Source organism: Staurois parvus, unplaced genomic scaffold (genome assembly GCF_062004578.1).
Source record: "Staurois parvus isolate SC_StPar_1 unplaced genomic scaffold, SC_StPar_1.0 ptg000235l, whole genome shotgun sequence".
Taxonomy (NCBI): Eukaryota; Metazoa; Chordata; class Amphibia; order Anura; family Ranidae; genus Staurois; species Staurois parvus.
Window position 1 is genome coordinate 4,337,813 of NW_028318031.1, and position 13,580 is coordinate 4,351,392.

Genomic DNA, 13,580 nt, shown 5'->3' on the forward strand with positions numbered 1-13,580 from the left:
TGGACACTGATAGGTGACACTACTGGGCAGTGTTGGGTGGCACTGATAATCAGGACACTGATAATCAGTGCCCTGATTATTGGTGCAGACCTCCCCTGTCAAATTTGCCGGTTATCGGCAGTACTTTCCTCACACTTTGACAGCGTTAGGAAAGTGCAGCCCATAACCGGCAACTGTATTTACACTGTGATCTGCTGTGTCATTGGACACAGCTGATCAAGTGGTAAAAGGCTGCTGTGAATGGCCTTTTAACTTATCACGTGATCAGCTGTATCCGTAAGACACAGCGATCACCGACAGCGCCGTGTGAGCCCCGCTGGAGGCGTGCAGGGGGCGTGTTCTGGGAGGACGTCCATGGATGTCCTCCCAGAACTAGACAACCGCGCTGTAGCAATCTTTCGGCTATAGCGCTGTCGGGAAACAGTTAAATACCACCAAAAGAAAGTACTATTTGTGTTTACAAAAATTATATAAATTTCATTTGTGTACAGAATTGCATGACTGAGCAATTGCCAGTTAAAGTAGCACAAAAATGCCCCGGTCATGAAGGGAGTAAAACCTTCCAGAGGTCAAGTGGTTAATATCACTTTAAGCAGCTTGATAAATCAGAGATATTTATAAATGCCATACTAGAACACTGAAAACATTTTGTTGCTAGAGTCATCTCTAACTTTGATTCATAACCGTAACAAAAAAATTGTAGTTGATATTTTTACCCACCTGTAGTACTTATATCTAAAAAAAAAATGAGTGTCCAAAGCTGAATGAACTAAACTGAAACATTTGGAGCTAGAGGAGGCAATACTATTCCAACATTTATTTTATGAATATATCCTTGAGTTTTAATAATGTTATTTTGTTATCTAAATGTAGTTCTGTGCCCACAGTGCTTAGTATACATGGATAAAATGGCATACATTCCTCCTAATGTTTGTGGTAATTATAATTTAGTCAGACACATCCTTGGAAATGTTTTTTTTCCAATAACAGTCAATTTTCTGTCTACTTTGCAGTACCTGAAATTGTGAAGAACCTGAACACAGAGAATATCACCACCACTTCTATATCTCTGAGCTGGGACAAACCAAAGGGAAATGCCAGTTTTTATTTCATTCAGATCCTGGGAGAGCCAACTTTCAATAGGAATGTAACTACAACTTCTGACATTATTGATGGCCTGACACCTGGAAATTATTACACCTTCCTTGTCTCTGCCTTTGTTGATAATATTCACGGCAACAGCTCAGTAATAGCTAACTATACAAGTGAGTATCAAACTTTATTCAGGTCACACACATATCAACGTTTAATAGAACCGTGCCTTCAACTTCTATTACAATGGAGTTTATTGGTAGTATCAAGTCATCAGAAAAATCCAAAGACAGAAATTATGGGTAAAGAGGAAATAAAAATACAATTCCTCCAATTAACAGAAAGCATAATAAATGCACTGAGGTACAAACAAACAGGCAAACAGGAAGTGTGATTACAATATGTAATTGAATAATAAGATACATAACAAAATGCAGTATTGATTAGCATGTGAAGGCCTATGATTCATCAGGTTAAGTAGGTAAACCTGAAAAACGCATATAAATCATAATGCATAACCCCATGGGAGAAGTGTGAACACACCAATCCCTTGGGTCCAGCAAACATACAAAACACTTCAGGTTCAAAACACAGAAAAAAATCATGTTCAGTGCAATTGCAGAATGAAAGAGTAAAGCAGAAGGGAGAGGAGGAAAAAAAAGGAGGGGGTCCCGGGGGATCACAGTTGAAGGTCGACAGAAGGGCATTGTCAAATCTAGATGGCTGGGCTATGTTAAACCAGGGTTGCCAAACCTGGAGGAACTTTGCATGTGCGTCCAACAGTATGGCTGTCAACTTCTCATTAACCATTATAAAGTTCAACCGAATTTTGACTGCTTCAAAACTGAGAAGGGGGGTCTTCCATGCTTTCGCAATTATCAATTTGGTGGCTATGAATAAATGTGATGCCAGTTGTTGCTCGGGGCGGAATAGACCTTCTAATGGTTTAAATAAAAGAGCCTCATAGGGGTTGCGTTTAACATTTTTATGAAACATAGTGCGAAGAAGGGCATAGACCTTGACCCAGAGTCTGCATACCTTGGGACAGGTCTACCAAATGTGGGCCATGGTGCCAGTTTGTTGACAACCCAGCTGTTACGCTGATAGCTTGAGAGGAGAGGAGAGCCAGTAATCGGCATTCCTCGGAGGGGACATGTACACTGATCATCAGGGCACTGATGATCAGTGTGCCTTGATGATCAGTGTAGCCCAAGCAGTGCCACCTGTCAGTGTCCATCAGTGCCTTGTGCCAGTGCTTATCAGTGTCTCGTGCCAGTGCCCATCAGTGCCACATCAATGCCACATATCAGTGCCTACCAGTGCACATCAATGCCACATATCAGTGCCCATCTGAGCTGCCTTTCAGTGTCACCCATCAGTGCCAGTCAGTGCTACCTATCAATGCCAATCAGTGCCACCTATTAGTGCTGCCAATCAGTGCCAGTCAGTGCCGCCTATCAGTGCCAGTCAGTGCCGCCTATCAGTGCCCGTCAGTGCCACCTAACAGTGTCAGTCAGTGCCGCCTATCAGTGCCAGTCAGTGCCACCTATCAGTGCCAGTCAGTTTTGCCTATCAGTGCCATATATCAGTGCCATATATCAGTGCCATGTATCAGTGCTGCCTTTCAGTGCCCATCAGTGATGCCTGTCAATGCCCATCAGTGCCACCTACCAGTGCCTCCACATCAGTGCCACCTATCAGTGCAGCCTATCAGTGCCCACCACTGCAGCCTCATTAGCGTATATCAGTGAAGGAGAAAAATCACTTATTTACAAAATTTTATAACAAAAACTAAGAAAAAACGTTTTTTTTTTTTTAAATTTTCAGTGGTTTTTGGTTTGTTTAAAAAAAAAATAAAAAACCCAGAGGTGACTAAATACCACCAAAATAAAGCTCTATCTGTCACAAGAAAATGATAAAATTTCATATGGGTACAATGTTGTATGACCGCGCAATTTTCATTCAAAGTGCGATAGCGCTGAAAGCTGGAAATTGGCCTGGGCAGGATGGGGGTATAAGTGCCCTGTAGGCTAGCGGTTAATATATGCAGGGGTACAGGGACTGGTAAGACACGGAATATAATAATTTAGGAAGATAAGTCATATGAGTCGCGGTAATTGTGCCAAACCACGATAACGGGTAATGGGGCCGTGAAGATAACATATCTGTCAATTCTTTAAATAATGAAGGTAAATTAGTTTGGTAAAGTCTGTCGTAGGATGGGCTGAGCCTAACCCCCAAATATGGCAGCGCTGGGAGCCATTGAAAAGTAAACAAATGTTTTAGAGCTGCTAATAGTGGTGGGGAGAGAGTTACTGACATCAGCTTCAGATTTGGCAGGATTAACATGAAGACCCTAAAAGGGAAAGGGGTTACTGCTAAGGATGGTATGACTAGTACACAAATAAATTGGTTTGGGATTGTTTGAAAGAACGTAATCTGCAAGCTAGTATAGAATCCAGTTTATATGCCTTGATATAACACTTTTGACAGGTCCAACGCAAAGAATTCTCTATTCCATCCGCAAGAGAGAACTAGTTCAGTCTGGTCCTGATCCAGCAATTTACGATTAGAGGGAGTTGGTGATTGCTTAAACTGTGAAGTTAGGTGTGCCAATTGAGTTTCAAGTTGGTTCTGTTTGTGTTGTCGTTCTCTTTTACGTTTTGATGCTATCTGTATAATATGGCCCCGGAGGACTGCTTTGTAGGCTTCCCATAGCGTCAGGAAGAGGAGACAGCTCCAGAGTTGAGCTGAAAATATTCCCTAGATTTATGCAGGAGGTCTGTCTGAATTTCTTTCAGTGACAGCTAGGAGTCATTCATAATCCAGGGGGAATATGGAGGTTTACAAAGACTAGGACGACAAACCACTAAAATAGGGTCATGGTCAACCAGGGTACTGTAAGAATAGATATTGAGCATATCATGGGGAGATGCTTACAGAACACAAAGGCATGATCAATTCTAGAGTGGGAATGATGTGGGTGAGAGTTGTGGGTGTAGTCCCTGCCCCCAGGGTGGAACTCGCGCCAGAGGTCTACCAAATCATGAATCCGTAATGCATGAGAGAAAGTTCTAGCGTCGGCAGATGGGTAAAAACCATCCAAGGGGTACTTATCAAGACTAGGATTAAACACCAAGCTCGAATCTCCCGCTAACCTTAATAGTACCACGTTGATGGGTTGCCAGAAGGGAGCAAACATGGGCAGGAAGGGCCCTGGAGTAATATTGGGAGCGTAATAGGGCAGGATTGTAATATCCACATCATGGATCGTACCTTGTAGTAAGAGGTACCTGCCATTTGGGTCAGCAATACGTTTCATGCAGATAAATGGGGTCTTTTTATGGAAGGCAACAAGGACCCCCCCTCTGCTTGGTAGGGCCTGTGGCTTGACCTGAGGATAACAGCATCAAAATATTTTGGGCTGGGTGTTGTGGAGAAATGGGTTTCCTGTAAGCAAGCGATATCCACATGGCGTGACCTAAGATACTTAAATGCCTTCACCCTCTTTTGGAGGAAATTCATTCTCTGGACATTTAGGGATAGCCAATTCAGCGACAGAGAGAAAAAAAGGAGGTGCAAAGAACTTTAGTTTACTGTAAGACCAATATATATTTGGCTTAAAAGGTATAGTACATGTATAATTGCATTGAGCTGTGGGGGGTTAGGCCCACATAAAGGCTGGGTGGTGTTCAGGGCGGCATTTCCGACCATATGCCAGCTCATAGGGGGTGCAGTGGCCCACCAGACCACTCGGCTAAACTGAAATTGTGAAATAGTGAAACATATAATAAGGGCTAGATAACTCCACCAACAAATAGCTTTCAATTGGTATATCAGGATGTGGGTTCCATAGCAGCTGAGAAGCACAAAGATTAGGGTCCTAGAGGACCCATAGACAGTGATCTGTTCATAAGTCTGTCTCATTAACTAGCGACGGACCCATGACAGAGGACCCATGCCTATCACAACCAAAAATCAGTGAGAAAATGAGGTCAGAATGACAAAACGGTCTCGTCCTTAGGGTGGAAGTCACCAAGTTGTTCCGTCCTGCTACTTACAAACCAGAAGTGTGACAGAAAGGCTTCATAGTATCAATGGCAATTGCAGACGAGAGTAATGGATGGAACCATCAGGATTCGTAAGGTCATCCCGAAGAGACTTCCTGAAAACGTTGAGTTTGTAGAGACCGAAGAACTTGTTAGCTGCTTTGGGACGAAGGAGGCAATTTGCATGATGATTGTGAACCTCTCAAGCGGGTTGTAATGGGAGCCACTTCAGCCAGTAGGGGGGGCAGTTCAAGCTTTAATTTTTGGAAGTGGCGACGCAAGTCCACTGGAGAGGATGCTTGGAACTGGTGGCCTTGATAGGAGAATGAGTGCTTAAATGGGAATACCCAATGGTATTTAATACCATTGGATTGTAGAATTTGTAGGTAGGGCTTCAAGCTGCGACTTTTGCTATTGTGACTGGAGACAAATTTGCAAGTATCTGGAGGGAGTTGCCCTGGAAATCAAGCACCTGTCAGTCCCAAGCCGCCTGTAAGAGATGTTCCTTAGTGCGGTAATAATGACATTTAATAATAATGTCCCTTGGATTGCCCTCTGTAGATTTAGGAGCCAAGGCTCTATGAATACGATCAAATTCTAAATGCACCAAAGGGATCTCAGAAGCAAGTTCGTGAAAATAGCCCGCAGCCTTACCTCGCAGATCAGTAATCACTTCAGGAAAACGTGGATACAGAGATTATCACTGCGAGCCATGTTATCTGCATCTTCCGGTTTATCCTTTAAGGTGTCTAATTCAGCATGTAAATCTTCCACCTCCTGTTCTTGGCCCTCCAACACAGTAGTCGCTAAGTCCATGTGTTGCTCTAATTGATGTGCATGATGTCCCAGCTCTTTAAGGCCTCTTACCAAATCAGAGAAAAGTTTGCGTGATGCAGTTGTGATCTCCTCCTGCACTAGAGCGAAACTTGTGGAGCAGAGCTTCAGGGTTTTGCTCAGGAGGGCTGGTCAGTACAGAGGGAAACTGTTGCAGGCTATCCTCTCCGGAGTTCTCAGTTCTGTTCTCAGGAGTGGAGAGGCCATCTGTTGTGCCTGGTGTTTTGGCTTGTTTTTTGGGGTGCAATGCGTCTTCCGATGTTGCCCAGGTGTCCAGGGAGTACTGCCTACAGCGTGGAGCTTTGGTGGAGGGGTAGGAGAGCCCAATATGCTGAGGGCTAGGTTACGGCGGCACAGAGCTGGAGAATTAGGTGGCCATCTTCTCAGGCTGTGCGCATGCGCCCTCCCCACCTTCAACTTCTTATAGAGTAGAAAGCCTGATACCTGGAAATTAGCATACCTTCCTGGCCTCTGCTCTTGTTGATAATGTTCAGAGTATGTAAAAAAAAATAATGTGAAAAAAACAAATTTTATTTAATTTCTTAATTTTCCGCAAAAGATTGTGACAAGAAATTACAACTTTAAAAAACTTGCATCTTACTTGCCATGCCTCTTACTAAATAATTTGGACTGTCTACTTTCCAAAAGGGGTCCTTTGGGGGATATGTGTATTGTCCTGGCATTTTAGAGCCTCAAGAAATTAAAGAGGCTCTCAGTACATCAGAATTGATCAATTTTCAAATATATATATATATATATATATATATATATATAGTTTGTAGACTCTATAACTTCCACACAGACTAAATAATATGTACTAATTTGGGTTATTTTTACCAAAGAAATGTAACAGATTACATTTTGGTCCAAATTTATGAAGAAAAATTATTTGTTAGCAAAATTTTATGACAGAAACAAAGTGTTTTTTTCATTTTGGTATTGTTTTAAATTATGTAGCAAAAAACTGAAATAAAGCCCAGTAGTGATTAAATACCACCAAAAGAAAAAATTATATAAATTTGGGTATAGTGTTGTATGACCAAGCAATTGCCAGTTAGACCAATATATATAAGTAGCACAGTTCTTAATGGCAAAAAAATGCCCTGGTCATGAAGGGTGGTAAAAACTTCCAGAGGTCAAGTGGTAACATCACTTTAACCTACCTGGCGGTATTCCCGAGTGTAGCTCAGGGTAAAGTTTTAGTACAAGCGGTAACCCTGAGCTACACTCGGGCTTACCATGCGGCGCTGCTCCGGGATCTGTTTTTCTCTTACCTTGTCCTGCGCTCCCGCGATGTCCCTCCTGCAGTGTCCCCTGTAATGTCCTCCGGCCAGCATCTGTCTTCTGGGTTCCGTTCCCTGCGATGTCAGGACGTACGGGGACGGAATGGCGGGAAATTTGAAAATGACAAAAAGTGACATTCACTAAATACACTAAAATCACATAGTAAAACATTACTGTATCAAACCATTTCACATACATTTTGTCCCGAGTGCTTTGTCCTGTGCCCTGCCTGCATTTTTACTGTTCTTTCTGCCTGGAAACTGAGTAACGTGCCTGGCGTCCAAAAAGTGTCCCTTTAGGTCAAAATCAGTTTTAGACCAGCTAGAGAACAGCAATAGTAAATTAGAACTACTTGCAGAATTGAGTGATAATGATTCATGAGGAAATTCGTCATCAGACACTGAAAACGATTTTGCAACTTTGCTCAGCTATGTGTGAACTTGGCGCTCTATTTCAAATTTCAGTGTTTTTGGTTTGATTATATTATTGAATTAAATTTATTATTATATTATTATTTTTTATGATTATTTATTATATTATAATTTATGATTTCGTGTTTCAAGTTTTAACATACCCGGGATGCTTACTAGACTCTTGTTCGGACAGATTTCAGTGAGTTTTTCCTAAAAATGACAGGCCTACAATAAAAAAAATACATATTTCCATGCAAAAAAATGTACCGCTTTGAGCACAAAAATATGGATATAATCAGACTGCTAGGGAGGTTAACCGCTTCAAGTCCAGACACTTTCAGCCCCTTCCAGTCCAGGCCAATTTACAGCTTTCAGCGCTGTCGCACTTTGAATGACAATTGTGCGGCCATGCAACACTGTACCCAAATAAAATTTTTAGCATTTTTTTGAGACAGATAAAACTTTCTTTTGTTGATATTTATTCACCACTGGGATTTTAATTTTTTTGCTATAGAAATGAAAAAGACCAAAATTTGTGAAAAAAAGTGTTTTTCTTATAACATTTTGCAAATAAATCATCTTTCTTGGTCAAATCATCTTAAATCTTGGCCAAAATGTATTCAGCTATCTTTTTGGTAAAAAAAAACCCTAAATCAGTTTATAAATTAAATATATAATTTTTCAAAAATTTTTTTTACATTTGTATTTAATTTTTTTAAAATTATTATTATTTATGTATGTATTTATTTTTTACATACAGTCACCCTAGCAGTACAGTGTCACAATAGTGACACTGTACTACTTGTGGGGGGTGATGAAGATTTTTTTTTTTTTTACACTGATTGCTTTTATATCCATAAAGGCTGTAAAAGTAATCATTTCTCCTTCTCTATTGCTGCATTCCTGCAGCCATTGAGAAATACTGTGAGAGCTGTAACTGGTCACAGTTTGTCACATGGTACAAGGCTGTTGTGGATAGCTTTGTACCATGTGACCTCTGTGATCATTCACAGAATTCACAAGTAGTAAAAAATGATGTCAGGAAGTGACATCTTGTTTACTACTGTTCATATGATCACTAACTGGCCAATCACTGATCCCGTACATTGATCTGTGTTCACCGGACACAGCACGCACAGGAAGCACGCACAGGCAATGAATACAGGGGGACATTTAGAAATGCCCCCCCACATTGGCATAGAGGTTAAGCAGCTTGATAAGTGAGAGATATTGATACGTACCATACTAGAACACTGAAAACATTTTGCTGCTAGAGTCATCTCTACCTTTGCTCGATAACCATAACAAAAACAACTGTAGTTTATATTTTTACCCAACCTGTAGTACTTACAAGTAGTTGGACAAAATTATGGAAACACCAGGTAAAAGAAGAAAATCAATACCTAATATGGTGTTGGACTGCCTTTGGCATCCAAGCTGGCATCAGTTCTACTGGGAATTGACAAATATAGGTCTTGGATAGTGGATAGTTCTCGCAGAGATTGCGGAGGTGGAAAACGAGCCCAAAGCTTGTTCTCCAAAATTGACCATACTGACCAAATGATATTGAAGTCCGACAACTGTGTGGCGCCCAGGGAAGGTATGTGACTTCGTCTGCATGCTTATCAAACTACTATTTGACAACACTAGCTGTGAAAATCAGAGTATTATTGTCTTGGTAAATGGCTCTGTCATAAAGAAACAATGTCTGTGCCATGGGGTGCACATGGTTAGCCAAAATTTGTACATAGTAGCTGGCAGTGACTCTACCTTTCAAGGTGATGATAGAGCCTGTAGAATATGAAGATATGGATGCCCAAACCATGATTGAGCCACCACTATGCTTTACCGTTGGTACAAGACAGTCTTGGTTGTAAGCTTGGGACGGTGTTTGCCACATGTAAACCTGTCTGGTGGTTGGGAACAGCGTGAAGCTTGGTTCATCAGACCATATTACAGTCTTCCATTGATTGTCCACAATTTATGGGTGTTGCACCACTCTCTCCTGTTCTGAGCATTAATATCGGTCACTAGTGGTTTGGCAATTGCAGCTCACCCGTGAATGTTTTGCTTGTGGATTTCCTTCCACTGAGTTTTTGTGGACACAGGCTGTGGAAGACTGAGATTAAGCTCTGCAGTCACTTTTGCAGCAGTTATTTTGTTATTCTGGGTTGCAATCATGCGCAATGTCCTTTTGTCTCTTTTGGTCAGTTGACCCTGTCGACCGTGCTTATGCTTATCAGACGACGTTTTCCTGGAAACTGTATATGCCGTCATAACCTTTGATACTGTACCTTGTGACACAGCAAATAAATTGCCAACTTCAGTCACTAAGGCAGCAGATTTTGCCATTTTTGAAGCTCAGTAAACTCTGAAATTAATCTGTGTTACTGGCAGCTTACACAGTGAATGACAAAAGTGAGGCTTCCCATTTGTTAGATAGGTGTCTCATCACATAGCAGGAGCAAAAGAATGTTATATCACTTCCACTTTCAATGTGAAACATGTTGTCACATTCACACCTGCAAATCATGTAGTGTTTCCATTTTTTTTTTTCATAACCCCTGTGTATCTACAACAAAAAATTTGTCCAAAGCTGAATGAACTAACTTGAAACATTTGGAGCTGGAGGTGGCAATTCTATTCCAACATTAATTTTATGTACAATTCCTTGAGTTTCAATAATGTTATCTAAATGCAGTTTTGTGCCCACAGTGCTTAGTATACATGGATAAAATGGCATACATTCCTCCTAATGTTTGTGGTAATTATAATTTAGTCAGACACATCCTTGGATATGGGTTTTTCTGCAATATCATTCAATTTTCTGTCTCTTTGCAGCACCTGAAATTGTGAAGAACCTGAACACAGAGAATATCACCACCACTTCTATATCTCTGAGCTGGGACAAACCAAACGGAAATGCCAGTTTTTATTTAATTCAGATCCTGGGAGAGCCAACTTTCTATAGGAATGTAAATACGACTTCTGACTTTATTGGAGGCCTGACACCTGGAAATTATTACACCTTCCTTGTCTCTGCCTTTGTTGAAAATATCCACAGCAACAGCTCAGTAATAGCTAACTATACAAGTGAGTATCAAACTTTATGCAGGCCACACACATATCAACATTTAGTAGAACTGTGCTTTCAACTTATTATAGAGTAGAATGCCTGATACCTGGAAATTAGTACACCTTCCTGGTCTCTGCTCTTGTTGACAATGTTGACAATATGTAAAAAAAAGTGATTTTTTTATTTAACTTCTTAATGTTCCAAAAAACTGTGACAAAAAAATTACAACTTCAAAAAACTCACCATGCTTCTTACTAAATACCTTGGACTATCTACTGTACAAAAAAAGGGTCCTTTGGGGGGTATTTTTACTGTCCTAGCATTTTAGAGCCTCAAGAAATTAGAGAGGTAGTCAGTACATCAGAATTGATCAATTTTCTAATACTGTATATATACTATAGTTCGGGGGGTTGATAACCTGTTCATCATGGTCTACCTGTCGACCGCGGGCAGGTGACAGGTAGACTGTGAACAGGTCCCACCCCCCTTCCCCCAGCCTCCTCCTCTTCTGCTGTCATTCTCAGTGCACAGTGGAGAGCAGAAGACAGCATGGCACAGGATAGGGGGGCGGGAGGAGGAGCTGGCCAAATTAACTTTTCATATTAACCCACAGGTGATCTTGGTTAACCCGCAGGGTTTCTTGGTCAGTCCTAGCAACCAATTACCATCTTGTTAATATGAAAAGTTTATTTGGCCAGCTCCTCCTCCTGCCCTCCATCCTGAGCCGTGCTGTCTTCTGCTCTCCACTGTGCACTGAGAATGACAGCAGTAACGGAGGAGGCTGGGGGAAAGGGGGGCAGAGGACATTGCGGGGGGGGGGGAGAGAGCCAGAGGTCACTGCTATGGGGGAGAGAGGGGGACAGAGGACACAACTGGGGGGGGAGGTGATGTGCAGAGGACACTGCTATGGGCAGGGCTACCTGCCTAAGGGCACCAGGATAGCTGGGGGGCAGAAAAATCCTGATCCCCAGCCACTTGTTGGCAAGTCAGATTTTTAAAATACCTGCCCGCCAACAATCCCCTTTATTGTCCTCCTGGAGCAGCTGAAAGCTAGCATCTCCTCCTCACTCCCCCACCAGCGTACAGCTGCTGCAGAAGGAAAATCCAGGGGATTGGTTCTAGTAAACACCTCCCCCGCTGCCCCACCCATCCTTGTTCCTTCTTTTTTCTGCTGCCTGGCCCCTCCCCCAAATGCTCTCCTTTCAACATGCTCCTTAAGAAATTGTTAAAAATATTAAAAAATAAAAATGTAAAATTAAAAACTACTGACACCATCCACTGCCCTGCTGACACCAACCTCTGCTCTACTGACACTGTCCACTGCTCTACTGACTGACACCAACCTCTGCTCTACTGACATCGTCCACTGCCCTGCTGACTGACACCATCCACTGCTCTACTGACTGACACCAACCTCTGCCCTACTGACACCGTCCACTGCCCTACTGACTGACACTGTCCATTTGTAAGGTAGCCTAAGTTTGTATTTTTACAGTGACATTTGTTTCATTATATTTTTATACATTACATTGCTATTTAGTTAGGCTTTGCTAGTCAGTTTTTTTTTAAATGGCGCTGAACCCCGGTGATCTTTGATCTCTTTCATGTTGTTCAGGTAGATCATTACCTCTCAAAGGTTGCCTACCCCTGCTATAGTTTGCAGACTCTATAACTTTCACACAGACTAAATAATATACACTGATTTGTGTTATTCCTACCAAAGAAATGTAGCAGACTACATTTTGGCGTAAATTTGTGAAGAAAGATTATTTGTTAGCAGAAAGTAATAGCAGAAACTCAGAAAAACATATATATTTTTTTAAAATGTTGCTATATTTTTCAATTATGTAGCAAAAAACAGTTGTGATTAAATGCCACCAAAATAAATCTCTTATTTGTGTGAAAAAATATATAAATCTCTCTTGGGTAGTGTTGCTTGACCGAGCAATATCCAGTTGATGTAGCATAGTGCTGAATAGCAAAAAAAATGTGCTGGTCATGCAGGGGAGGAAAACCTTCCAAAGGTCCACCGGTTAATATCACTTTTTAAGCAGCTTGATAAGTCAGAGATATTGATACATACCATACTACAGCTTTGAAAACATTTTATTATATTCATCTCTAGCTTTCCTCCGTAATCATAGCAAAAAAAAAAAGTGTAGTTTATATTTTTACCCAACCTGTAGTACTTATATCTACAACAAAAATCAGTGCCTGAAATCTGAAATGAACTAAATTGACACATTTGGAGCTAGAGGTGGCAATGCTATTCCAACATTCATTTTATGTACAATTCCTTGAGTTTTAATAATGTTATCTAAATGTAGTTTTGTGCCCACAGTGCTTAGTATACATGGATAAAATGGCATACATTCCTCCTAATGTTTGTGGTAATTATAATTTAGTCACTTACATCCTTGGATATGGGTTTTTCTGCAATATCATTCAATTTTCTGTCTACTTTGTAGCACCTGAAATTGTGAAGAACCTGAACACAGAGAATATCACCACCACTTCCATATCTCTCAGCTGGGACAAACCAAACGGAAATGCCAGTTTTTATTTTATTCAGATCCTGGGAGAGCCAACTTTCAATAGGAATGTAACTACAACTTCTGACATTATTGATGGCCTGACGCCTGGAAATTATTACACCTTCCTTGTCTCTGCCATTGTTGATAATATCCACGGCAACAGCTCAGTAATAGCTAACTATACAAGTGAGTATCAAACTTTATGCAGGCCACACACATATCAACTTTTAACTAAACTGTGCCTTCAACTACTTATAGAGTAGAATGCCTGATACCTAGAAATTAGTACACCTTCCTG

General features: G+C 41.2%; 1 protein-coding gene across 1 annotated transcript in view; it reads left to right on the plus strand.

Annotated features, from left to right (window-relative positions):
* The window catches only part of LOC149460091 (uncharacterized), a 370,510-nt gene that overhangs the window by 226,162 nt on the left and 130,768 nt on the right, over positions 1-13,580 (plus strand). Inside the window, 3 exon segments of the mRNA XM_089680163.1 lie at positions 1,014-1,265; positions 10,514-10,765; positions 13,217-13,468. Coding sequence (XP_089536289.1) covers positions 1,014-1,265; positions 10,514-10,765; positions 13,217-13,468 — 756 coding nt within the window.